General features: G+C 38.1%; 7 protein-coding genes across 8 annotated transcripts; 2 read left to right on the top strand and 5 right to left on the bottom strand.

The window, feature by feature from the left end:
• Positions 1 to 2,125: 2,125 nt before the first annotated feature.
• Positions 2,126 to 8,068, top strand: LOC17886141 (putative defensin-like protein 128). The gene is made up of 3 exons (XM_006293157.2): positions 2,126 to 2,183; positions 2,305 to 2,494; positions 8,000 to 8,068. Exons 1-2 carry the CDS (start codon positions 2,138 to 2,140, stop codon positions 2,481 to 2,483), a joined length of 225 nt encoding a protein of 74 aa, XP_006293219.1. The 5' UTR covers positions 2,126 to 2,137; the 3' UTR covers positions 2,484 to 2,494; positions 8,000 to 8,068.
• LOC111830668 lies at positions 2,538 to 6,658 on the bottom strand. Its single transcript, XM_023783200.1, has 3 exons — positions 4,191 to 6,658; positions 2,611 to 3,903; positions 2,538 to 2,544 (listed from the first exon to the last, which is right to left on the bottom strand). Exons 1-3 carry the CDS (start codon positions 6,656 to 6,658, stop codon positions 2,538 to 2,540), a joined length of 3,768 nt encoding a protein of 1,255 aa, XP_023638968.1.
• LOC17886101 lies at positions 6,655 to 7,734 on the bottom strand. The gene is made up of 2 exons (XM_023783199.1): positions 7,255 to 7,734; positions 6,655 to 7,167 (listed from the first exon to the last, which is right to left on the bottom strand). The coding sequence occupies exons 1-2, from the start codon at positions 7,732 to 7,734 to the stop codon at positions 6,655 to 6,657; spliced, it is 993 nt and encodes a 330-aa protein (XP_023638967.1).
• A 216-nt stretch (positions 8,069 to 8,284) lies between the features above and the next one.
• Positions 8,285 to 10,727, top strand: LOC17886086 (pentatricopeptide repeat-containing protein At2g22070). Its single transcript, XM_023782672.1, has 2 exons — positions 8,285 to 9,157; positions 9,329 to 10,727. The coding sequence occupies exons 1-2, from the start codon at positions 8,299 to 8,301 to the stop codon at positions 10,705 to 10,707; spliced, it is 2,238 nt and encodes a 745-aa protein (XP_023638440.1). The 5' UTR covers positions 8,285 to 8,298; the 3' UTR covers positions 10,708 to 10,727.
• Positions 10,728 to 10,771: 44 nt separating this feature from the next.
• On the bottom strand, positions 10,772 to 13,672 carry LOC17886119 (shaggy-related protein kinase beta). The gene is made up of 13 exons (XM_006292970.2): positions 13,286 to 13,672; positions 13,031 to 13,201; positions 12,852 to 12,944; positions 12,686 to 12,745; positions 12,325 to 12,597; positions 12,168 to 12,242; positions 12,007 to 12,063; positions 11,778 to 11,918; positions 11,643 to 11,693; positions 11,446 to 11,541; positions 11,264 to 11,347; positions 11,084 to 11,186; positions 10,772 to 11,006 (listed from the first exon to the last, which is right to left on the bottom strand). The coding sequence occupies exons 1-13, from the start codon at positions 13,349 to 13,351 to the stop codon at positions 10,945 to 10,947; spliced, it is 1,332 nt and encodes a 443-aa protein (XP_006293032.1). The 5' UTR covers positions 13,352 to 13,672; the 3' UTR covers positions 10,772 to 10,944.
• An 806-nt stretch (positions 13,673 to 14,478) lies between these two features.
• Positions 14,479 to 19,249, bottom strand: LOC17884746 (homeobox-leucine zipper protein HDG1). The gene is made up of 9 exons (XM_006290551.2): positions 18,851 to 19,249; positions 18,556 to 18,764; positions 18,355 to 18,472; positions 17,607 to 18,260; positions 17,423 to 17,524; positions 17,128 to 17,328; positions 16,444 to 16,621; positions 15,777 to 16,144; positions 14,479 to 15,142 (listed from the first exon to the last, which is right to left on the bottom strand). The coding sequence occupies exons 1-9, from the start codon at positions 19,058 to 19,060 to the stop codon at positions 14,771 to 14,773; spliced, it is 2,412 nt and encodes an 803-aa protein (XP_006290613.1). The 5' UTR covers positions 19,061 to 19,249; the 3' UTR covers positions 14,479 to 14,770.
• Positions 19,250 to 19,990: 741 nt separating this feature from the next.
• On the bottom strand, positions 19,991 to 23,450 carry LOC17886187 (COP9 signalosome complex subunit 1). Of its 2 annotated transcripts, none has more exons than XM_006291084.2 (7): positions 22,953 to 23,450; positions 22,012 to 22,332; positions 21,788 to 21,904; positions 21,623 to 21,708; positions 21,182 to 21,416; positions 20,882 to 21,090; positions 19,991 to 20,212 (listed from the first exon to the last, which is right to left on the bottom strand). In XM_006291084.2, the coding sequence occupies exons 1-6, from the start codon at positions 23,340 to 23,342 to the stop codon at positions 20,914 to 20,916; spliced, it is 1,326 nt and encodes a 441-aa protein (XP_006291146.1). In that variant the 5' UTR covers positions 23,343 to 23,450; the 3' UTR covers positions 19,991 to 20,212; positions 20,882 to 20,913. The 2 variants fall into 2 exon arrangements, with proteins under 2 accessions (XP_006291146.1, XP_006291147.1); XM_006291085.2 differs by having other exon boundaries at positions 19,991 to 20,191; positions 22,953 to 23,449.
• Positions 23,451 to 24,074: the final 624 nt, after the last annotated feature.

The following is a 24,074-nucleotide window of genomic DNA, read 5'->3' as shown; positions in this document are numbered from 1 at the left end:
CAAATTACTTAAAACTTTCAAATATCGGGACAAGAAATAGCGGATATGAAAAGAGAACGGACGAGTAATTTAATTAGTTAATTACAGGCTATATAATGTTATTTTTAAAACAGAAAACATGTAAATGATGTCATTTATAATAAAAAAATATGATCTTATCTTAGAGGGAAAGAACGGGTACAAAAAAGGAACGAGTAATTAAAAAATGTATCTAAATGAATTCTCATCAAAAACAAGATGATATTCGCAAACCCCTACCGTCATGCATTCTAAGTTTAAATATCAAATGACTGGTATGATACAGGAATATGAAATTTAAATAGCAAAAGTAAGTTTCAAATTACTTAAATATTTCAAATATCGGGACAAGAATAACGGATACGGAAAGATAACGGTAATTTAGAAAATAAAAATTATTATCTTAACTAAGTCTAATATTATACAGAGAGAATTATGGGTAACATTCAAGAAGACATATTACTTATTCATATGGGTGGGCCAAAATATTTTACTTTGTTGCACGACATGTATAGTGAACGGGTTTGACTCTCTTGACATCTATATTTATGTTATTTTATTCAAAAGTTTTAATGTTTTCTATTGTTTTTATGTGATGTAATAGTTCGCAAATTTAATTGATTTCTAACGTATCATTAATTTGATTCACACTCGATCCGGATTTCTTATCATGTCGGTCCGAATATTGCAAACTTTATGATAAATTTAAATTTTGCAATCATCCCCGCACGTACGTGCGGGTCCATCCCTAGTTAAATTTAATTGGCGTGCATAAATTAGAAATTTAATATTCAGTCATAAATACTAAACCAAAGTTAATACGTCAACTAAACAATTAGCCCTAGCTTCTACATATCGATATTGCCTACATCAAATAATCAAAAATCTTCTACCGTTAATTTGGTAATCTCACAAATTACCAAAATTATAAAACGAAATTTCTCTCAAAATTTGCAAAAAAAGATATCTGATATTAATAAAAAAAACAAATAATAGTAAAATTAAAATCCACTGTTTAATTAAATTCACACTATAATTGTGATCTTTCATGAAGATGTTTTTGAATGATATCAGTTTAAAAAATCATAGTAATTTATAAATTAAAATCCGACAATTATGGTAACTAATCATTTTTCTGTTTCAAATCATATTTTTATGTACATATATTATTTCAGAATATGATTTTATTAACTCTCTAGGCCACTCCTAAAATCTAAAACTTACATCAAGATAAACGAAATTAAGTAGGGATGACTCATATTGTAATGCTTAAACTTAAAAAATGACACATATTCCAGTAACATTCTTTTGGTATTTAACACATCTTTCTAATCATATGCTGATAAAATTATCTATTTAAATTTATTAAAAATAATTTAATAATTGTTTATTTTTATATATTAATTAAATTTTAATAATTATATAGAAATGGTAAGCAAAAAAATAATTAAAACAATCCTATATAGTTGAAATTTATCTCATAATTAAATCCGAATTAATATGCTAAAAACTTGAATTGATACTATAAGCTTATTGAAATCAAACCGAACTAAAAATAAAGAAAACTCATAAATATTTAGAGATTGTAATCTTAACAAAAAATATTTCTAATGATTCATAAAGGTAAATTGATGATGATACTTCAATGTTTAATTGTGTATTATTTAGTTCCCTAAATATTATTGTTGGATTGGATAAAATAAATGGCACTTACTGAAAAGATTTGGAAAAATGGTATTTGAATTCAATTCTATTTGAAGAGATTGCTTTTTTTATTTTAATTTTTTTGAAATTATTTATAAAAATTGATTTTTCAGTCAAATGCTTCCATTTAATTATCCCATTGGTTGTAAGCTTTAAATGTAGCTATTGTTTTTATTGAAAAGAAATCACTATATTTATTTCGGGTCACAATATATATAATCAATATTATTTGACTTTTAGTCTTTCTTTCTAATTAACATAGGATTGCTTTCCAAATCAAACGCATCCAATCTTAATTTTTGCTATTCAAACAAAGGGTTGACTGTACATTAGATATCTACATACAAATCATGAGTATATAGAGAGCTGATATCTACATGAACAATACAAATAACCTGTAAAATCATTTCAAAAGATGACTAAAATCACCATTGTTGCTATCTTCATTGTCTTCTTCCTAGGTTTGTTTTACATTTTAAACATTCTCTAATTAAGCATTGTTATAAAATCAAATAAGAGACCTCACGTTTATATGTTGAGAGATTTCATGGTTTTAGATATAATATAAATATATCTTCTCAGGGATGATGGCAAAGGAGACACAAGGACAACATATATGTCATCAGATTCTGATGAATGACCATTGTGAGGGAGCCATATGCACAGATCTGTGTGACAAGCAGTTGCAAGGAACTGGCCAGTGTTATTTGACAGTTGCCAGACAATTTATATGCCTCTGTAATTATATTTGCAAAACTTAAAGAGAGTCTTTTTGTTTTCTTCTTTTTTTTTTTTTTTTCCTTCCAATTACTTTATTATAAACTGTTATTACAATCGTTGTTTACATATGAACGTAAAAATAGAGGACAGTCATGATACAAGGCATACCTCTGCGAGGATAGTAATACTGATTTGGCAAGAATATCAGCACATGAGTTTTGTTCACGGAATTGGAAGTTAAACAATACAGAACTAAACATTGACTTCCATTGGAGAATCGTGTTTACATAATTCTTGAGACGTGGGCTTCTGGTCTGATTCTGCAGGGCTCTGTTTAGCATAAGATTGTCCCCTTCAAAGATTACTGAACGGTAACCAAGAGCCCATGATGATTGTAGCGCCCAGAGTAAGGCTGAGCATTCTGCTTCGACGACAGTATACCGACCTTGAAACCGTCCCATCCCGCCGTCGAGGAAAGTACCTTGTGAATCACGGATGAGCCAACCCAATCCCGAATCCCGGTTACCTTCATGGTGTGAAACATCATAATTACACTTAACCCAATCTCGACCAGGGGGTGTCCAGTTACTGCGTCGTGTAGGTGCATTGGGCCATAACGGCCTAGTAGTTGTAGCTTTTGTGGTCGCATCCGGAGTAAGATGGTTTAGCCATTCTTCTGTATCGAGACAGATGGACTTAAAAACCTCTTCAGTAGTGGTGGATTTTTGGTTAAACACTAGGTTATTTCTGGTTTTCCAAAGACGCCATAGAACCAGAAATGGAGATGTTCTATTGAAAGGTGATAGGGACGAATCAGTATGGAGACGGAATAGGTACCTTAATTTATCCGCGAAGGAAGTGGTAGTATCACCAAGTATGTTCAAAGGAACCCCAGCCAATCTCCATATGGGTTGAATTTGAGCACATGTAAAGAAGATATGATCACTAGACTCAAGTTCCGAACAGCACCATGAACAATATGGGTTGACGTTAATGTTGCGGCAGCGTAGATTCTCAGCAACACCAATAGCTCCTGAGGCGAGTCTCCAAAGAAAGTGTTTAAGTTTTGGAGCGATGTCGAGTTGCCATATCGTACCTGCTATATCCGGAGTTGATGCTAATGGTGCGGCTGGAGCATTTTCGTCTCTTTGTATGGTCAAAGCTTTCCAGTAGCCAGATTTAACACTATACTCACCATCTTTTGTATAGTTCCAAAGATAATCATCAACCGTAGAGATTTGTGGGAGAAATATCTTCTGGATCAAGTGATGGTCCTGAGGAGCAATATATCGATGTAGTTGATGTGAATCCCAACAAAAATTATGCGGATCAATCAACAACTGGACAGGTAAATCCGCATTCCCAGCGTTTTGTAGCTGAGGTGGTCTTGGGGGTGTAGTCGGAATCCATGGGTCTCCAAGTTTTGTGCTATGGCCAGCACCAATTACAAATTGGACACCACTGCGTAACAATTCTCCACCAAAGCGTAAGGATTGCCAACCGTAAGATGGTTTATTGCCCTTAGAGGCAGAAAAAAGTTCTTATCTCTAAAATAACGTGCCTTAAGAACTCTGTATATAAGGCTATTTGGTCGTTTCAGAATCTTCCATGCTTGATTAGCAAGAAGTGCTTGGTTGAAAGGATGGAACTCCCTAAATCCCAGGCCACCCTCCTTCTTAGTAGTAACCAATTTTTTCCAAGCAACCCATGATAGTTTTCTTTTGTCTTGTGTTGAGCCCCACCAGAACCGTGCAACCAGGCTATCTAGTTCAGAACAAAGCTCCATTGGTAATTTGAAACAATTCATCGAATAAACTGGCATTGCACATGCCACAGATTTGATAAGTGTTTCTTTACCGGCTGGCGAGAGGAATTTAGTTTGCCATCCGTCAATCTTTTTTCGTACTTGGGTGTGAATGTATTGTAGCATTTCTTTTTTGCGTCGTCCAAACTGTTCAGGCAAGCCTAAATATTTGCCTCCTCCTCCTACATTTGGTATTTGTAGGGTGCTTTTCACTCGGTCACGTGTTTGGTGAAAGACTTTACTCCCGAAAGTAATAGAAGATTTATCGAAGTTGATTATCTGTCCTGAAGCGTCACCGTAGGCTTTAAAAATCTTCATGAGATTTGTACTATTTTTATGGTCCGCTTTTAAGAAAAAAAGTGAATCATCGGCAAAGAGGAGATGCGAAAGACGGGGGCCACCATTACTAAGTTGGATTCCATTGATGTCCCCAGCGCTAGTCGCCTGTGATAGGAGGGAGCTTAATACATCCGCACAAAGGATAAAGAGTGAGGGAGACAAAGGATCTCCTTGACGTAGGCCACGAGTTGCACTAAAGTTACCATAGGGGCTCCCATTGATCAGAACTGAGAAAGACACCGAGGAGACACATTCCATAATCCAATCTACCCACCGTGGATGAAACCCTTTTCTTTCTAATACAGCCCTTAGAAAATTCCATTCAATCCTATCGTAGGCTTTGCTTATGTCGGTTTTCACAGCCATATAGGAGGTAGCACAGCGTCTTCTCACCTGAAGAGAATGATGTACTTCATGAGCAAGAAGCACATTATCCGTGATGTAACGACCAGGGATGAAGGCAGCTTGGTTCTCAGAGACTATTGCAGACATTACACCTTTCAGTCGTTGAGTTAGAATTTTTGAGATGATCTTATACAAGACATTGCAGAGACTGATAGGCCGGAGATCTTTCATGGTCTTTGGTGCCGTAATCTTTGGAATTAGACATAAATTTGTATGATTCCACTCTCTTGGGAGATGTCCCGTCACGAAAAAATTTTGAACCTCCATAGTTATCATTGTCCCAACTGTGTCCCAGTAGTGTTGATAGAAAGCAGCATTGAAACCATCAGGACCCGGAGCTTTAGTTGCTCCAATTGAAAAAAGGGCAGACTTGATTTCATCACCAGTCACCTCAGAGGTTAGATAGTGGTTCATGTCAGAAGTAACCAGAGGTGTGATATTGCAGAGAACAGAGTCAAGTGGAGTAGGACCAGGGCTGGTGAACAAATTACCAAAATATGTAATAGCTTCAGTAGCAATATCTTTATTACCATAAAGACGTGTACCTCCTTCATCCATGATCGATGTCAACCGGTTTCGTGCTAATCGATTTTTTGTAGAGGCATGGAAGAAACGCGTATTGCGGTCTCCTAGTTGCATCCACAAATTTCGACTCTTTAAATGCCAAAAACGTTCTTCTTCCTTATAAGCTAGTATCAGATCTCTGCGAAGTCCTTGAATATGATTGGAGGACGTCAATGGACTCGTGTGAGCAAGGTCTATTTCTGAGATCAGTTCTTTGATACGAAGTGCAGAGTTTGTAGCATTACTACGTTTCCAAGCTGATATTGTACGGCGACATAGACGTATTCGTGCATTGAGGGATAGTTGTAATGACTCAGATTCACCCCAGGTTCTTTCCACAACTCCTTGAAAATCTGGGTTAGAAGTTAGCCTAGTATCAAATTGGAATGGTTTAATACCTCGTTCTGTAGTTCTTCTAATTTTAATAATAGCTGGTCGGTGGTCAGATTCAATCATCTCGAGGTACTCTACCTCTGTAGCCGGAAAGCTTGCTCGCCATTGATCATTGGCCATGGCTCTGTCAAGCCAACATTCAACCGTATGTGTACGTCTCTGACCAACCCAAGTCATATTATTTCCTTTATATGGAAGATCAGACACTTTGCAGATATTAACCATATTTCTGAAATCAGTAAAGCTCCAATTCTGTCTTATGCAACCACCCCGTTTCTCATTATTGCTCAAGATCTCATTGAAGTCTCCACACATTAGCCAAGGGCCATGTCTTGTTAAAGCGATACGTTGGAGTCTTTCCCATAAAATATGTCGAAGTTGCCGAATTGGATGACCATAGATGCAAGAGAAGTAGAAAGAAATTTCTTTATTATTGATTTTGCAGTCAAAGATTCTTTCATCTACAACATTGAAACAAACTGAAATTGTCTTCTTCCATAACATAGCTAAACCACCCCCAATACCCAAAGGAGATACACACTTAACACAATCATAACCCAGTTGCGCTGCAACATCACGGATGACATCGTCGGGATTCTTCGTTTCGATCAGAAAGACTATGTCCGGGGAATAAGTTGCCTTAATCCCTTTTAGGCGTCGAACTACCAGGGACCCTTTCAAGCCCCGGCAGTTCCAGAAGGCTGTATTCATGGCGCCTCCGGTGGCTTATGGCCCACCGTACCGTCACCATGGTTGATCGAAGTGTCGCCTTCTGTGGCGCCTGGAGCATGTTCCACTGGTTCCGTTTGGAGCAGAAACCAGTTACGTGTCTCGAGAACTTCTGACTGCCGTCGGTTACGCTTAGAGAAGCATTGCTGAGTGTCCTCTGTTGCAAAAGTGTGGCGTGTATCACTGCAAACCATCGGGAAAGCCATAAACTCTGAGGATGGCGTTGAGTCCGTTTTCCTCTTCTTTGAAGCAGTTGGAGTTGTCTCCTTCTCAGTCGTGGTCTGTGGAGACTGCCTTGGGTGTTCTTCCGGCGTATCTTGTTGATTAGCATCAAGGTCTTCAGGGTTGTAATCAGGGTCATCATTGTCTTCATCCGCTGGGGGAGGTGGAGGATTGTGGCCAGAGGGGCAGTCAACAACATCATGTGTCATGAGACCACAAACAGAGCAGAAATTTCGGAGTTTCTCATAACGGAACTTCAGGACACATGTCTTATCACCAAACTGGATTTGACGCTGAAACTTCAGGGGAGTATCAATGTTCCAGAGCAGGCGGACACGAACATAGTCAACAAGCACCGCTCCGTCACCACCAAAGTCAGTTTCCAAAAAGTGACCCAAGGAGTCTCCAATGAAGGTAATGAGACGGAGTGTGAGATAGTTGACAGGAATCCCACGGATCTGTATCCAAAATGGAATGGTCTTCAGATCTTCATTCGTCTGGTTTGGTGTCCACCGTTCAGTGACGCACATCCAATCATTGAAAGACCATGGTCCACGACGAACAATCGCAGCCATTGATTCCTCAGATGGAAACAGAAATTGGACACGCTTATTCTCCAGAATCCGACCCGAAACTTCATCATTAACGCCCCAAAGGCGAGGCAGAGTTCCCAACATAGCCCGCAGGTTTTGCTTCCGTGGGTTGACTGGTTTAACGATTAAACTAAATCGTGTTGCTTGTATCGCTTCTTCACAGAGATCAATCGGGAGATTAATCTTTTCATCTTCAATGCCCAGAGCAATTTCTTGCATTTGTCGCCTAATCTTGTCAGCCATCAGTAAAATAAACAAAGGAAAATGGTTTATTTTACTCCGATCAACCTGAGGATAACAGAGACAAACGCAGGACTTATATAGGTTTCGATGGATGACGGTTACAAGGCAAGTAACCGTTTTACCGTTGCCTTGCCCTGAAGAAACCGCCGGTAACCGACGACAAACACTCGCAACGGAGAAGAGAAACGAGGAGATGCAACGATTCGCAAATCGCCTCGTAGGGAGAGAGAGAGAGAGAGAAGACATATAATTCGTTTAGGTTTATTTGTTTTCTTCTTATTCTGGTTCTTCTTGTTGTCTACCATAAACTATCATCAAGCAATTAAAAAAAAAAAAAACAATATTAATAAGTTTCTTGCAATCTCTACTAATACATACTTGTCGAATCAGGATTACAAAGTCTACAAGTTATTTTATTTTACACGCAGCGTTTCAAGAGAGTATATATTATTTTAATAATTTATAAAACGTAGCGTTTCACTTGATACTGGTTGCGTTACGACGTAGCGTCGTTAAAAAGAGTTTGGAACTTTAAAATTAATCGCGGTGCATTGTGAATTCGTGATGCACAGATTGAATGTCAGAATCTTCCGTTTCCATTTGAAACGGTTTGGTAATAACATTCACAGCTATGCTGATCGAACGAAACTTCACTCGAATCTGGTGTTGGGAGATTTGTCTAAGTCCGGTCGGGTCAACGAAGCCCGCCAACTGTTCGATAAAATGCCTGAGAGGGATGAGTTTACCTGGAACACTATGATCGTTGCTTACTCCAAGTCAGGGAGACTTTCTGATGCAGAACATCTTTTTCGTAGTAACCCAGTGAAGAATACAATCTCATGGAACGCTCTGATTTCTGGGTACTGCAACCATGGACCTGAAGATGAAGCTTTCCGTTTGTTCTGGGAAATGCAGTTTGAGGGGATTAAACCTAACGAGTACACTCTGGGGAGTGTTCTTAGGCTTTGTACTTCGCTTGCTTTGCTTCTGAGAGGTGAAGAGATTCATGGGCATACACTCAAAACTGGGTTTGATTTGGATGTTAATGTGGTGAATGGCCTTCTCGCTATGTATGCACAATGCAAACGCATCTCTGAAGCTGAATTCCTCTTTGGGACTATGTCAGGTGAGAAAAATAATGTTACATGGACTTCAATGCTCACTGGTTACTCTCAAAATGGATTTGCTTTCAAGGCAATCGAGTGTTTCAGGGATTTGAGGAGAGATGGAAGTCAATCGAATCAATTTACATTTCCTAGTGTTTTGACTGCTTGTGCCTCGGTTTCTTCTCGCAGGGTAGGAGTCCAGGTACATGGTTGCATAGTTAAGAGTGGTTTCAACACCAATATCTATGTCCAGAGCGCATTGATTGATATGTATGTTAAATGCAGAGACTTGGAAACGGCAAGAGCTTTGTTAGAAGGTATGGAATCCGATGATGTGGTTTCCTGGAACTCGATGATTGTAGGGTGTGTTAGGCAAGGTCTTATAGAAGAAGCTCTGTCCTTGTTTGGAAGAATGCATGATCGAGATATGAAAATAGATGATTTCACAATCCCATCCATCTTAAATTGTTTTTCTTTGTCTAGGACAGAAATAAAGATAGCTTCTTCCGCACATTGTCTGATTGTGAAAACCGGGTATGGGACTCACAAACTTGTGAACAACGCTCTTGTGGACATGTATGCTAAAAGAGGAATTATAGATTCGGCGTTGAAAGTTTTTGAAGGGATGATTGAGAAGGATGTGATATCTTGGACGGCTCTGGTCACAGGCAATACACATAACGGATCTTATGAAGAAGCAGTGAAGTTGTTCTGTAACATGAGAGTTGGAGGCATTTCTCCTGATCAGATTGTTACGGCGAGTGTATTAAGTGCCTCGGCAGAGTTGACTCTTCTGGAGTTTGGGCAACAGGTACATGGGAATTATATTAAATCTGGTTTTCCATCATCATTGTCAGTAAATAACTCTCTTGTGACAATGTACACGAAGTGCGGAAGCTTAGAAGATGCCAATGTTATATTCAACTCTATGGAAATTAGAGATTTGATAACATGGACTGCTCTAATTGTGGGTTACGCAAAAAACGGCAAAGCCAAGGACTCCCTAAAGTCATACTATCTAATGATAGGCAGTGGCATAACACCAGATTACATTACCTTTATCGGGTTACTATTTGCTTGTAGTCATGCGGGTCTCATAGAAGAAGCTCAAAGCTACTTTGATTCGATGAGAACAGTTTATGGAATCAGACCAGGACCTGAACACTATGCCTGCATGATTGATCTCTTTGGTAGATCTGGTGATTTCGTTAAAGTAGAGGAATTATTGAATCAAATGGAGGTTGAACCTGATGCAACTGTATGGAAAGCGATATTGGCTGCAAGTAGGAAGCACGGGAATATTGAGAACGGAGAAAGAGCAGCAAAAACTCTCATGCAATTGGAACCAAACAATGCTGTTCCATATGTTCTGTTATCAAACATGTATTCTGCAGTGGGAAGACAAGACGAAGCTGCAAATTTACGTAGATTGATGAAATCTCGTAGTATAAGCAAAGAGCCTGGTTGCAGTTGGGTTGAAGAGAAAGGTAAAGTTCATAGCTTTATGTCTGAAGATAGACGACATCCGAGAATGGTTGAGATATATTCCAAGGTTGATGAAATGATGCTTTTGATTAAAGAGGCTGGTTATATAGCGGATATGAGTTTTGCCCTCCATGACTTGGATAAGGAAGGCAAAGAGCTTGGTTTGGCTTACCATAGTGAGAAGTTAGCTGTAGCGTTTGGTCTACTTGTTGTACCATCTGGAGCTCCAATCCGGATCATCAAAAACCTTCGTGTCTGTGGGGACTGCCACAATGCTATGAAGTACATATCGAAAGTATATATTCGGCATATCATCTTAAGAGATTCTAACTGCTTTCATCACTTTAGAGATGGAAACTGTTCTTGCGGAGACTATTGGTAACATTTTGCATTAGAAGAAAAACTCGGAAAATTCTGCATTTCTGTCTGCAACAGTGGAAGCTACAAAGTTACCAACTTACAATTATACACTTTCAAACTGCTAGTACATGTGATTGCAGAGGTCAGTGAGGGTTCATAACCAGAACAATGCTATACGTGTAAACAAAAAATCTCTCGAAATCAAAAAGATTTATATATCAACATCTGTGAAGAGAAGTGGCCATCTACCAAAATGGACTCATTTCCTTGCATGCTCAGGAATTAAGCGATGACGTAGTTCAACAGATGCACCAGCAAGTTCTGCAAAAAGAGAAAGATAAGCGTTTTCCCGGTGGGAGGCAAGATATAAAGGAAAGAAGAGTGTTGTTGCCCAAAACCTTGAGCTGTGAAATCAAACAATGGAGGAAGTGCTCTTCCGTTAGGCAAGGATGCTCTTGGGTCTCTTAGATCATCGAAGAACGGGTGAGCACAAGCTTCAAGCTGAAACCAGAGTTAAATCAGAGGGGTTGAAGAAGCCATTTTAATGATGTCAGAAATCAAATGGGTTTTTCTCTTACAGCTGTGCATCTCAGATTTGGTGAATACTGGAGCAATCTAGAGGCAAGATCCATTGCTTCTGGAGATACCTGTCTCCGGAAAATCTGGAAAAAAACCGTACGATTTTGAGTTAAGAGTTGCAGAATCATTTGTAAGCAAAACATACGCATTCTCTAAAATCTCTTAGTTTTTATATATATACCTTGTGCCATGGCTGAGCTTTTATCTGAGGAAACTTAAAATCATTGTAACGAGGGTTCATGTTCTTTATCTCTTCTCTTGCTGGTGTCCCTAAAATCTGATTATACAAAAGAAAATTGCAGAACACGGCTCTGAGAATCTGAGACCCCCCTAAAAAACAGATAACGGGAAAGATATATGTCTGTTGTTTGTTGTTACCTTAATGATCTCTACCAATTGATCAACACTGGTCTCTCCAGGAAATAGAGGCTGTAGACATTAAAAGCAAGAGAGAGGTTCAAAGAAAATGTCTCAAATCAAAAGCTAGAACTCAGAACAAAATATTTTTCTTACATGTCCAAGAAAAAGTTCAGCCATGACACAACCTACAGACCACATATCGATCGCGCTTGTGTACTCGGTTGCTCCAAATATGAGTTCAGGAGCTCTGTAATACCTTGAGCATATGTAAGATATATTGGGTTCTCCTGGAGTCTGTAACCAAGAAGACATCACTACATATGTTTTCCATAACAGACGGTGAGATCTAAATACCCATTTACAGCTATGAAATGAAACCTACCAGCATTTTTGCGCTCCCAAAATCGCAGATCTTTACCTCATGCGTAACATTATTGACCTGCCAAATGCATCAGACATTTCCCGAATAAAAAAAAACAAGTGAGAAAAAGTACTACATTATCTATCATACCTTCACAAAAAGTACTTTAAAATGCTGCTTACCAATAGATTCTGCGGCTTAATGTCACGGTGACACACTCCAACTGCGCGATGCAGATAGTTCATAGCACGACAAATCTGGTTTCAACAAAAACGAACGTTTCTCTGAGAATCCCAAAAGTTGAGAATAAATATCACAAAAAGAGCTTGATCCCTGTACCTGATAGGTATAGAGCTGAATATAGATCAAAGGCATATGTTGATTCATCTTGGTGTAAGATCTGGAAGCGCGGTATATAGTCTCGGGTACATACTCAAGAACAAGGTTAAGGTAAAGCTCGTCTTTCTCAGTCGTGGAGAAGAAAGAATGCTTGAGCTCAACGACATTAGGATGATTGAGCATTCGCATGATCTGAAGTTCTCTGTTTTTGTATCTCTTGTCCTGTAACACTTTCTTGATTGCTACTTTTTCGTCGGTCTCTAAGCACTTAGCCTAACATCGAACCCGTAATAAACATAAGTCTCATTTCAAAACAAATAAATCTCTTTGATGAGTGAGTCTGTTTATTTTTTTAATAAACCTGAAAGACAACACCAAAGGAGCCAGTCCCAATCACATGTTCAGCTCTGTAGGAGATTGTCTACATAAGAAAGAAAGAAAAGAAAAAAATATCAGAAAAGCCATGAACAATGAATAAAAATGGTTTCATATACAGAGAGAAGCGAAGCAAAATCTGAAAAAATCACATTGTCTCTTTGATCGTTCAAACCCTTCTTCTTGGTGGTAATAATCCGTCCAGATTCAGTCCCATTGCCCTTGATAATCCCACCGTCCGTATCCTATGAAAAAGTTAACTTCAACATTAGCTCAAAAGATGAAAGAAACAAGTCAACAAAGCAAAAAAATGCTGAAAAAAGGTTGAAACCTTATCATCTCCAATTCCCATGTCAGGGGCAGGGATGATGTCCTTTGGTAATTGATCTGTGGTAGAAGAAGAGACAGAGTCTTTCTCGTACGTCGTAGTAGTAGTTTCCGTAGACTCTGTTTCTTCACGATTCTGGTTAGGCTTCGATCTCGGCGTCTCGGTTTCTCCTACCTACGCAAGTTTACAAAAAAACACAAAGCAAAAATCAAGAAAAGTAATAATTACAAAGAAACAAAAGAAACTTCAAAATCTTACGTTATTATCAGAAGACATGAAATTGCGTCCAGAGGCAATACTCGTCAATCTACGCACCACATTCATCCTTCTTGTAAATATTTTTTTTTAAAACCAAAGAACAAAAAAACACAAAAGATTTTTGAGAATTTTGTTGTTTTCTATTAAATGTCAAGAGAAAGAGAGAAAGAGAGAAAGAGAATGGAAATGCAACTCTTCTCCTCTCTCCTTCTTCCCTCCTCTGTAAAGAAAACGAACAAAGAACTCACACAGAAAAAAACAAAACAAAAAAAGAGTTATCTTCGACTTGAAACTAACTCTGTATTATATATATACAAAAACATATTTATAGAAACATCTAAGTATATCTCTGCGGCGGAGCGGATATAGCTTTTAACCAAAAAAAAAACAAAGAAAACAAAACAGATGGCACCACCATTGGTCAGAAGAAAACACACACACAAATCCAAGACCAATCATTCATTGTCACACACACGGCCCTTAATTTCTGTACAAAAGATCACAAACTAAATATTTATTTAGCGGTGGTGATCGATCGATGCTTATATTTTCTTTTGCCTTCATACTAATAAATACATCATCGAGGCGCGCGGATTATTCGGGAGTTTTGACTCTTTTTTCCTTTCGGCCGTTTGTAATTATATCTTATAGGCTTTTTTATAGCTTAAAAAGCTTAAAGGTTACTTTTAGTTTCCAAATCGAGCCCAGAAAATTTAGTAAGTAATGGACTTTTTTAAAAGGCTTTTTTTAAAAGGCTCTTTTCGTAGCCCATTCTATAGTAGTTACTTCTAATGGGCCTTCGGATCTAACGTTGCCCAAACAATAATTAATCGATTAGGTGTGCAGTAGCATGGGATGGGATATGTACCTCAAGTGCTTGCAACTAAAATTCATGCAGTCACGTGTTTCATTCTTCTTCCTTTTTTTTTTTCGATCTTATTGAATGTAAGAACTAAGAAAAGTACATACACACTTTTACTTGGAACATTAAATAAAGAGACATCATTCATGTCCCCAACCTTCTTCTTCTATCTCTTTGCCTTCCTTTCACATTCTGAACTACCACAAAAAAAAAAAGGTTAACACGGACTTGAGAGCATATATATGGTTTGACTTGATTTTATATCCAAAACGAGAACATGATTAAACGTTTTTGTCAGTCATATATCACTCATTTTCAATATCAAGAAGAATAAAATAAAAACATGGTGTTACGAACGATTTCATATAATGCTTTCATGAAGTTATCTAGACATTACAAGAAGGGAGAAGCCAAAAAAAAAAAGAAGAAACAATTACATTTCATCAAACATGGTAATCTAAAATAAAACCAATCCAAATTACAACACTTTTTGTTTATGTTTTGATTGGTTGAACAAATCACATCGAGTCAATACCCGAACCATCACACGAAAAGACGGACTCATCAGAAAATGAGGTTCGTTCTTGACTCAATCTCTCCACCGTCCAAAAACCAAAAACAATTCAGGTGCTGTCACAATGAAGAGCAGCTTTGATCTTCTGAACGGTGCACGATATCAGATTATTAACAGTCTCTACAGATTCCACCGTAAGCTTCGCCGTAGGCAAACTATTCACGAGTATCTGAAACGCCACCGTTAGTAACGACCCTCCTTCCTCCATCCACGACCCTCCGTTGGATTCCTCTCGTTGCGTGCCCGCGTTTGGGAGAATGGCGAATCCTGAGGGGAGGAGTGCCACGTAAGCAGAATCACCACCGTTCATCACAGCTTGCATGGCGGGGATATCTACAGGCGCGTACACCACAACCGCTCCTGCAGCGTCTATGCTCGTCTCTTGCAGTATCAGCATACTACTCTGATTCGCATTTACCGCCTGCAAATAAACAAAATTAAAATGCCCCAAAAAGGAAACAATAAATTAAAAGCTGAGTGGCTTTTCATAAGTGTCTCAGTCACAAGCCAGAAAGCTCAAGGGTAAAAAAAAAAGAAGAAAAGACACCAATAATGCTAAACAAATTATACAGAAAAATAGAGGTTTTTTAATATATTTTTCGTAGAGCCAGAGCCAAAAAGGAAAGAAAAAGGTCAAAAATGTCTTATTAATTTTGACTTTTTAAAAAAAATTTTCCACAGCAATACTTCCAAATTCTAGATTTGTCACTTTCCAATCACACGCGACAAGATTCATATGACAACACCATCCTGGGGTCACTCATCACACAACACAACAGACTCCTTTCACACACTGTAGTTGATTTCTGAAACATTAAATGTCCATTTTAGCCGGTCCATTTTTATTATTATATATTTAAAACCAAACCAAAAATTTAGTAAAAACTTTCATAAAAATAATTCAAAAAAAGTCTTAAAGTAAGAAACTAAACCGGAATTTTGATAAATTAGCTTTTAAATTTGCATGCAAAATTTGAAGTATATTTTGCACACAAAAAAAAAAAAAAAAATTTGAAGTATATAAGATAAATATATATATATATATATATGCTTACGCTGGCACGGAGGAGGGAGACGGAGTTGGAATGGTCATGGCCTTTAGCAATATGGGCCATCTCTTTCATTGGTCCACCGTTGGATAAGATATCCCATTCAGATCTCAGCCGTTCATTTCCTAGGAAGTCAAACAACCGCCTCGGAGAAACCGGCATCCACACGGACGTCGCAGCGTTTAGAACGATCCCAGGCGGTTCTCCAGGATTGTTTACACTCTTCCTAGTCATTATCCTAACGTCCTCGTCCACGTTGCCGACGTTAAGCTTGCTCCATTTCTGTAACGACGAAGCACATACGCCGCCGCAGAAATTATCAGTCATCCTCTTCGCTAGCTTTAGCATGCTTTTTCTCCCATTGCAGTTTATGGCTGTTCTCATTAATGTTACAGAATAAAATTAAGTTAGAATCCAAAACGAAACGCAGATACAAAACGATATTTGATTAATGATTGATAATTACAGGATGACAACTATCATGTTCTCCTTTTTGACTCAGTCAACAGTCTGTGTTATTTATTAAATAATCTTCTTCTTTCTGGTAGGATAAGATAAGAGTCACGTCAACAGCAACAGCAACAGCAAAGATAAAGAGAGAAGACTCGAGTTGATTATATATATCATGGAACAAAAATACTATCCTAGAATTAAATCGTTTTAGGGAGCTTACGGGTTGGGCTAGGTGAAGGGGAAACAGTGGAGGACATGAGGATGGTGAGGCATTCGCATTGACGTTGTAACGCAGCCATCCACCGATGTGCGCCAAACGCTAGGCCGCAGCTGAGTAACGGTCGGTATAATCGGTGGATGCGCTTTTCGTCGTACTCCGCATGCTCTATCCATGTTACCTATAAGTTTGCTTAAACCATTCATGCGTTAGTTTCATTTATCACAATCGTGTTTTTGGTCTAGTGTGAGCTTTAACAAATAATAAATGTTAAAAAAAGAAAAGGGACCTCTAAACTATATGAACATGTAATGTGAAAAGTTGAGTGAAAAAGAATGAAAAGAAAAATGAAAATTATAAGCGATGAGTTTGATGCACGATCCAAGGGCACAGTAGTCGGAGATTTTTAGATGCTTCTGATCAATTAAATAACGTGTTCCTTTACCTGCATAGTACTATACTGTATGAGTTCATTTAAAGTTATAAACCCAATGCATAATAAACCTTTATTATAATTTCTCGGACAAAACAAAGAGCCTTGGCTGTGGTTCCTAGAGAACTGTGAACCATCACTACACTAGGGTAAATCCTAAAGGTGAAAATGTGAAATCTTTACCATATGCTAATTTAGTATTTTCTATATGAAGTTTTTTAATAATCATCACCACCTAGAAAGCATCGTTTTACCTTAGAGTAGCCATTGGCCATGTCTTGTACGAGGCAACCAGACGGTAACCTTCTACAGCTCGACGAAGATCCTTCTCTAATGGAATCAATTGAGACGTCCACGACCGCCCAAACACCTTCTGCGTGCTGTTTACAGAACCGCAAGAACGAGACTTGTCTAACCGGCACAAGTGGAGACAGCAATTGAAGCTCTGCTTGCATCTAAATTAACCAAAACCACAACATTAGCTACAAGACCCATTTGGTCAATTAAGAGTCTGGTGCGTGTAAAATGATAAAATGCATAATTATATACCAGGTGAAGTGCACCATTTCGTGACCCTCCCATGCCACTAGAGATGATCTCTGTGGTGGAAGTTCTTGAGATCATACTTGGAAACATTTCCGCCCATCGCTCCTATAAAGACCAAAAAGATTAGTGCTTTATTTTAATTTTGTTGGGCTCATCATAACTAAAATTAACTGTTTTAGTTACTAACCGAGTCCATCAAGGTTTCAACGAGGGCTAAGCTATTGATGATAACAGTTCCAGCTTCTTTAGAAGCTTCCGAGACAAACCCATCTGGTTTTGGTCCAACACACCGACTGAAACTTGTGTCGTACTCTTCTTGGTTAAGCACATCAAAACCAGTATCGGAGCTCCTAACCCAGAGAGGCTCACGCGTCTGAGCCATCTTCACAAGCTCATCCATGGCCGCAAGAGCTAAATCCAAATACCTCGATCTATGATCAAAATCGCTAACACTAACCGGTGGTTGATGGTTAACCGTAGCCAAACCAGAACCGGTCCCATTAGAAATCTCAAATCTAGGAGAGGAGAGAGTGAAACCACCACCACCATTACAGCCAAGACCAACGCCGAGAACCAGTGCCGAGTCGGGTATATAATGTGAACCATTAGACCGGCCAAGGAATTTACCGGTTAAGGCACAGACTCGGTCTAGCTCATCTTTGAGACGGGAGTTTTCGATTCGGAGATGTTGCTCTTCCATGGAGATGTCGCCGATGACGGCGGGTCCGCCGCAGTTACCGCACATAGGGTTCCTCATAGCTTCGCGTACTGACATATTCTCAGCTCGAAGCTTATCGTTCTCTTGCCTCAGCAAAGCATTCTCATGGCGCTCAATCTGGGTCTGTAAACAAATCAAAAAAATTTCATCTTTATAAATAAAATAAATAAATTCCCAAAAAAAAGAAGAAGAAGAAGATGAGATTCGTAGGTGAGACCTTCATCTGAGTACGGCGATTCTGGAACCAGAACTTAACTTGACGAGGATCTAAGTTAAGTCGACGGCTAAGATCAAGACGTTGCTTCTCGTCTGGATGTGCACACTCTTTAAAAACCCTAAAACAAAAAAAAACAAAGGGAGTATTTGAAATCAGATGTCAAAAAATAAAATAAAAACAATCAGGAAGATGAAGACTTACGATTCGAGGTCTTGAATTTGTTTAGGAGTGTGGCGATGGTAACGTTTCTTCTTCTTGAAAGGTCTATCGGAGGTATCTAAATCGTCGCCGGAGAGAGCTTCAGCGTTGTCGCTTTCAGATCTGCTCTCTACATCTTCTCCTCTACTAGTCTTACGAGATACATTCGGCTCCAGTACCTCTCCGTTTCTACTCATTTCTCCATTTGTTTGCTGCCAAATTTAGAGATTATAAATTAGCTATAATCAACATGAAGAAGAAATCAAAGATTTGGAGAGGATGATATATGTGAGATTACGAGTCCGAGGGAGAGGCCTGGAGAAGAAGAGAAAGGGCGGGAATGAGGTGTAAGGCTGTGCTGAGAAGGAATAATGGCGGTGGTACCGAGCATGGTGTCAACGGCGGAGAAAGAGAAGTGGTTGTTGTACGGAACATCGGAGAGTAGCTTGGAGGCTCCGGCTCCGTCGACGCCGGAGGAATGATCGTCGAGAAAACCGTTGAAATTCATGAAAAGAGTTGATGATGAACGAGGAAAGTTAAATGAAAAAGAAGAAAGCAGCCATGGATATGGATGGAGAAAAAGCCCTAACTGTTAGAAAGCTTTTGTCGCTTCGGTGCATGTCCATGAACAGAAGATAGAGAGAGAGAGAGCAATAAATGAAAAAGGAAAAAGACGACAGAAACGACGAGAACAAAAAAAAAAAGAAGGAAGATATATATAAAAAATGTTTTTTCTGATTATTTTAAAATAAGAGAGTGAAAGAATAAAAAAGGAAAAGAGGGGAGAGATGTGGAGTCATTACACAACCATTGAAAAAGTTGGGTTTGACTCTTTTGACGTTACTAAAAAAGTCTACTTCAAGTGGTGAAGAATGTGAATCAAGAAGCCTGAGTTTATGATCTATCATTTGAAGTTTACCGTTTTACCCCCGTCTTCTCTGTTAAAATCCCTTATTTTATTTTGTGGGATGTGTGACAGATTTGATGATTCTTAGTTAGTTTAGCGTTTTATTTGTTGTGTTAATTCATATATGCTTCGTTTTAAACACGTTCCTTCACGATGAATATTGTTGTTGCATCGTAAACCGTACGAGATCGTACAAGTCTATTTGTTTTTTTAAAGACACCTACTTTATTTTTAGTAAACCAAACACATATTAGTCTGTTTCAATCCCCATAAAAATATTTCAGTTTTGAAGATATCAGTACGGCATAATGAGATGAGATTCGATTTATGATTTACAGCCAACACATATCAATAAACTTTGTATTTGAATTACTTTTAAACCAAAAACAAAAAACAAAACAACCTCAAAATAAATGGAGTACTGGGGTGAATAAATTTTAGATTGGCCCATCTTCCAAATCTGGCGGAATCTTAACTCTATGGTTTGTGAGTTTTGAGTAAACATGGAGTTATTGCGATGCTACCTAAGACTCATTTAAAAGGCAATATCATTGAATAGTTTGTTTAAATAATGGACAGTCTCATTCATCTTTAGCATAATAATACATTTACTTCCTCAAAATGTCATCCACTCTTTGAGAAAAACACAAAATAGCTTCTTACATAAAGTTATCTTGCCCAATTTCTCGTTTTGTTCCTTCCCAATCCTCAATTTATCACCCTTGAATTTGCCTGGCACACACAAACCATATACTAGTAAAATAAAACATAAGAAACCTTACACTACAAAGACAACTACTTACAATAAATAATAATTATTAGTACCAATACGATAATTACATATAAATATGAAACGTAGCTATCGAGTGATTAATATCAAAAGTTCTTTGACACCAGAAAAAAATCAAGTGTTCACACTTAGCAGCCTACATGAAGCGTTTTGCCGACATCAAATCTTCATTTTTGAATTTTCGAGATTGTTGAACTTTGTGTAGATAAGAAAAACAAGTCATGAATTATAGACTGACATCTGCGCACATACAATCATATAATACGCAAAGCTAAGTTGACAAAATGAAATGTATATTAGTTGGGAGATGAGATCTGATCCCACCCACATGCCATGCATACAAAGACGAGCATCGCTCATAAATTCTACTGTCCCATGAAACCAAAGTGTGTGTACTTATGTCTGTACTCTTTGACCAATTCACTTTCAGTGTGATTCATGCGTTTATAGATTCACACTCAGGATTCTCATCCAAAGTCCAAAGATACTTCAAAGAATCTTAAACTAAAATTTGACAAAACAATGCGAGAACTAGAGAACAGAGAAGAAGATTAGACAATTCTAACCATTAACTAAACAAAATCATTTTTCTTTTCCACAGGCAACGTATGATCTTGGAATAGGCCGTTTACCTCTCAGATTAGCAAAGCAGATGTCATCAGTTTCAAAGTTTTCTTGAAGTTCTGGCATGATACTCATGTTTCAGGAGGTTGGCTCTTAACAGCATAGACCTGACATCTCTATCGAATTCGTCTCCCATCTGAAGTACCTTCTGGAAAGTTGCATTCCTCTGATCCGCATGTCTTGCGTAGAGGATTTTGTTGTGTGAGTCAATCCGTGCCTGTAAGGGATGGAAAAAAACGTTTTCCCTATTATATGGTTCTGAAAGTACAGTGATACAAAATCAAGTTCTGTCTGAAAACAGAACGGACCTGAATCTGGTTGTCTGTGATCAAGGCTTCTAATTCCTTCTCTAGACCAGAGACACTCGTCTTGAATGCATCCGCCATCCTGCTCAAATCAACAGACACAAATGGCAGTGTGTACTGGATCAGTGCCTTCTTCCTTATCTGATCATACAGTGTGTCGACGTGATCATGGAGATGGATGTCCAGCAGCAAGTTCGCTTTGAGACTAGCTAGATACTCCAGACAGGAAGCATAGCGGCTGCAACGAGCAAATTTAAATATTAGATTCAACGAGAATGCAGTTTAAAACGGTTGATTTTGGACGAAACATGGTAACCTTTCATAAGCAATACAGATCAGAATCCAATGTCACAAACAGCTAATCAGTGATATTCACTCTGATAATCCTTGATTCTAGGTTTGTAATTTGGTCTACGCAAAAAAAAAAGATGCGAGTCTTGTTACCTTGAATAAAAATCGTTGATAAGTTCCCTCACTTCAGGCACTAGCTCCAAGAAATTCCGGAAGTTGATATTGTCAATGACTTTTTGCTGCCACATTAGACTACGTTATAAAACAAATATTGAAAACAATCTGGCAGAGTAAAATAAAAGCTGAATAGATACATGCCTTTAATTCTGATCGATCGAAGCTTGCCAGGGCACAGAGTCCACCATAGGTGGCTACATCTTGAGGAGCAATGACCTCGTTATAGGAATTTCCAAGTTCTGGATTAACATCTAAGAACTGCAGAAGACAATATTCAAGTTGAAAGATTATATTTCAGATATAATGCCTGACAGGATATGAATAGGATCCATAAATACATGAGAAAATATGACAAAACAACAGACCTTACGAGCAGCTAGCTTGTACTTCTTAAGCTCCAAATGAGCCAATCCAGATGCACATCGCAGTTTTGCAACTACAATAGGGTCACTGGTTTCTGGATTCTGCTCTGCCTTGTTCACATAGCTTGTAACATGAGTAAACTGACCCATCTCGATGCTGACAAGAATCGCATTCATACACATGTGAATGATGTGCTTCCCCGTAGTGCAGTAGTCCCGTGTTCGGATATAGTTCTTGAAAGCATCCCCGAGCAAACCACAAGCATAGTAAAAATCTCCGAAGTCATTATAACCCATTCTTATGCTTTCCTTGATTAGATTTGTCTGTATACACATATCAAGAAAACGAATCAACATTCAAGCAATTAAATAATCGAGCACCACATAGTTCAATCTCTAAGCAATCAAATGATAAATAGTACCACAAAATCATTTATTAGAGCTGCTATCATACAGATAACAATGGGCTAATTTTTATGCTTTCCTGGGTCAAATTTGTATGTATGCTGATGTTCATATAAAGAAGATGAATCAACAACTATGCAGTTACTGAATCAAGCAAGTGACTGACCAGAAAAGAGATATGCACAGGCTGAACCACACATAAACAACACCAGATACTTTATTTCTTCAGGCAATTAATTGAGAAACAGAATCATCAAAATCAGCAGAAAGAGAGTCACCCTTATACAGATAACCATGAAAAGGTTTGTCTGTATACTCATACTAGGAAGATAAATCAATACTTATGCAACTACGAAATCAAGCAAGCCAGTAGCAACCAAAACAACACCACATACTTCATCCTCCAAGAAACTAATTAACAAACAGCATCATCGAAATCAAGCAGTAGAGGGAGTCATCATTATACACGGAATAAGCAAGGAATTCAGATAAAAGAATTAGGTCAGAAATATCGTTTTAGAAAAGAAAAACCTAATTACCCGATACGAACTGAGCTCATTCTCGAGCTTTGCCTTCTTCTGCTCAGCACGACGATCGACGGATTCACACCAAGCCGAATCCATCCCATATGTGTCCCCAAGCTTGCCATTAATCTTACTGACAACTTCTCTGAACAACTGCGTATTCTCACCCTTTTTGATCTCATCGTAAGCCATCCTCAATGCTTCGAGCTGAATCGTGAGGTTTCCTCCGCAGTGGTTAGCGATGAAGAGAAGCCGCATGATCTTCGTGCGACCTTTGTAGAGCGCCGAGTAAGCCTCGATGTCGAGCGGTTCGCCACTTATGATAGGTCGTCGATTAGACGTCTCTTCGCTGCCGTTGGTGCACATCTCCATCATAGGTCCACTCGCTTCGTCGTCTCGCTCCATTGATTCGTCGGGTTAGGGTTTTTAGCTTTGGGATTTTTGTTCTCTGCTAAGATTGTGTTTCTGTTGATCTTCGTTTCGTCTTGGGACTTTACGGAGGGGGGATTTGTATTAATAAGCGTCGGTCCGATTTAAGCCCATCTTCGATTTTTTTCACTCAATTTGGGTTTTATTATTATCTTTTCTAGTGTCTATCATAATAAGGATTTTTGTAATTAATATTGTTTAATTTTCTCCACTAATAGTCTAATGCTCTCTAATTTATGATTAAATTTTTTAATATGTCCTCTTTTCCATTAAATAGTTGCTTATAAAAACAATAGAACCACAAAAATACAAATAATTAAAATTAGAAAATACTCTGTTGACAACTAAATATGTAAAATAATGTACTTGAATCTTGATACATTGCCTACAAGAAAAACACATATTAAAAAATGATAACAATGTTTTCTTTTTGGTGAGTAATGATAACAATTAAAAATCTATAAAAGAAGAGATAAGAAAATTGGATACTAAAAAATCAGAAAATCTTAAATGTGTAGCCAATCCTATCATTATTATTCTTAACTATTGACACATGTTAAAAAGTTTAAAATAACAAACATTTGTTGTTCTTTGTTAGTTGTAGACTTGTAGATGTTAACATTTTCCTATCAATTCAACATTTTTTTTTAAAACTTGCAAATATATATACAGTATATAGAGAGACAAAATGGTTTCTTTTTGTCACAG

This window comes from Capsella rubella, unplaced genomic scaffold, assembly GCF_000375325.1.
Source record: "Capsella rubella cultivar Monte Gargano unplaced genomic scaffold, Caprub1_0 scaffold_5, whole genome shotgun sequence".
In the NCBI taxonomy this organism is placed as follows: Eukaryota; Viridiplantae; Streptophyta; class Magnoliopsida; order Brassicales; family Brassicaceae; genus Capsella; species Capsella rubella.
Note: the sequence above shows the minus strand (reverse complement) of the source record. Positions and strands in the feature narration are given on the sequence as shown.

What these genes read in the sequence shown, in the direction of transcription:
- LOC111830668 (XM_023783200.1), bottom strand. Translation starts at nt 6,658, where the DNA reads ATGAATACAGCCTTCTGGAACTGCCGGGGCTTGAAAGGGTCCCTGGTA. An exon ending in CTAGATAGCCTGGTTGCACG is followed by an intron (nt 3,904 to 4,190) that starts GTTCTGGTGGGG and finishes ATTGTTACGCAG; the next exon opens with TGGTGTCCAATTTGTAATTG.
- LOC17886187 (XM_006291084.2), bottom strand. Translation starts at nt 23,342, where the DNA reads ATGGAGCGAGACGACGAAGCGAGTGGACCTATGATGGAGATGTGCACC. An exon ending in ATGAGCTCAGTTCGTATCGG is followed by an intron (nt 22,333 to 22,952) that starts GTAATTAGGTTT and finishes ATGTGTATACAG; the next exon opens with ACAAATCTAATCAAGGAAAG. An exon ending in TCGATCGATCAGAATTAAAG is followed by an intron (nt 21,709 to 21,787) that starts GCATGTATCTAT and finishes CTAATGTGGCAG; the next exon opens with CAAAAAGTCATTGACAATAT.
- LOC17886141 (XM_006293157.2), top strand. Translation starts at nt 2,138, where the DNA reads ATGACTAAAATCACCATTGTTGCTATCTTCATTGTCTTCTTCCTAG. An exon ending in CTTCATTGTCTTCTTCCTAG is followed by an intron (nt 2,184 to 2,304) that starts GTTTGTTTTACA and finishes ATATCTTCTCAG; the next exon opens with GGATGATGGCAAAGGAGACA.
- LOC17884746 (XM_006290551.2), bottom strand. Translation starts at nt 19,060, where the DNA reads ATGAATTTCAACGGTTTTCTCGACGATCATTCCTCCGGCGTCGACGGA. An exon ending in TGGCCAATGGCTACTCTAAG is followed by an intron (nt 16,622 to 17,127) that starts GTAAAACGATGC and finishes GCAAACTTATAG; the next exon opens with GTAACATGGATAGAGCATGC. An exon ending in TCTCCCTCCTCCGTGCCAGC is followed by an intron (nt 15,143 to 15,776) that starts GTAAGCATATAT and finishes GTTTATTTGCAG; the next exon opens with GCGGTAAATGCGAATCAGAG.
- LOC17886119 (XM_006292970.2), bottom strand. Translation starts at nt 13,351, where the DNA reads ATGAATGTGGTGCGTAGATTGACGAGTATTGCCTCTGGACGCAATTTC. An exon ending in TCATGTCTTCTGATAATAAC is followed by an intron (nt 13,202 to 13,285) that starts GTAAGATTTTGA and finishes AAACTTGCGTAG; the next exon opens with GTAGGAGAAACCGAGACGCC. An exon ending in TGAACGATCAAAGAGACAAT is followed by an intron (nt 12,746 to 12,851) that starts GTGATTTTTTCA and finishes TTTCTTATGTAG; the next exon opens with ACAATCTCCTACAGAGCTGA.
- LOC17886086 (XM_023782672.1), top strand. Translation starts at nt 8,299, where the DNA reads ATGCACAGATTGAATGTCAGAATCTTCCGTTTCCATTTGAAACGGTTT. An exon ending in GGCAAGAGCTTTGTTAGAAG is followed by an intron (nt 9,158 to 9,328) that starts GTATGGAATCCG and finishes TGTCTAGGACAG; the next exon opens with AAATAAAGATAGCTTCTTCC.
- LOC17886101 (XM_023783199.1), bottom strand. Translation starts at nt 7,734, where the DNA reads ATGGCTGACAAGATTAGGCGACAAATGCAAGAAATTGCTCTGGGCATT. An exon ending in ACTTTGGTGGTGACGGAGCG is followed by an intron (nt 7,168 to 7,254) that starts GTGCTTGTTGAC and finishes TTTGGTGATAAG; the next exon opens with ACATGTGTCCTGAAGTTCCG.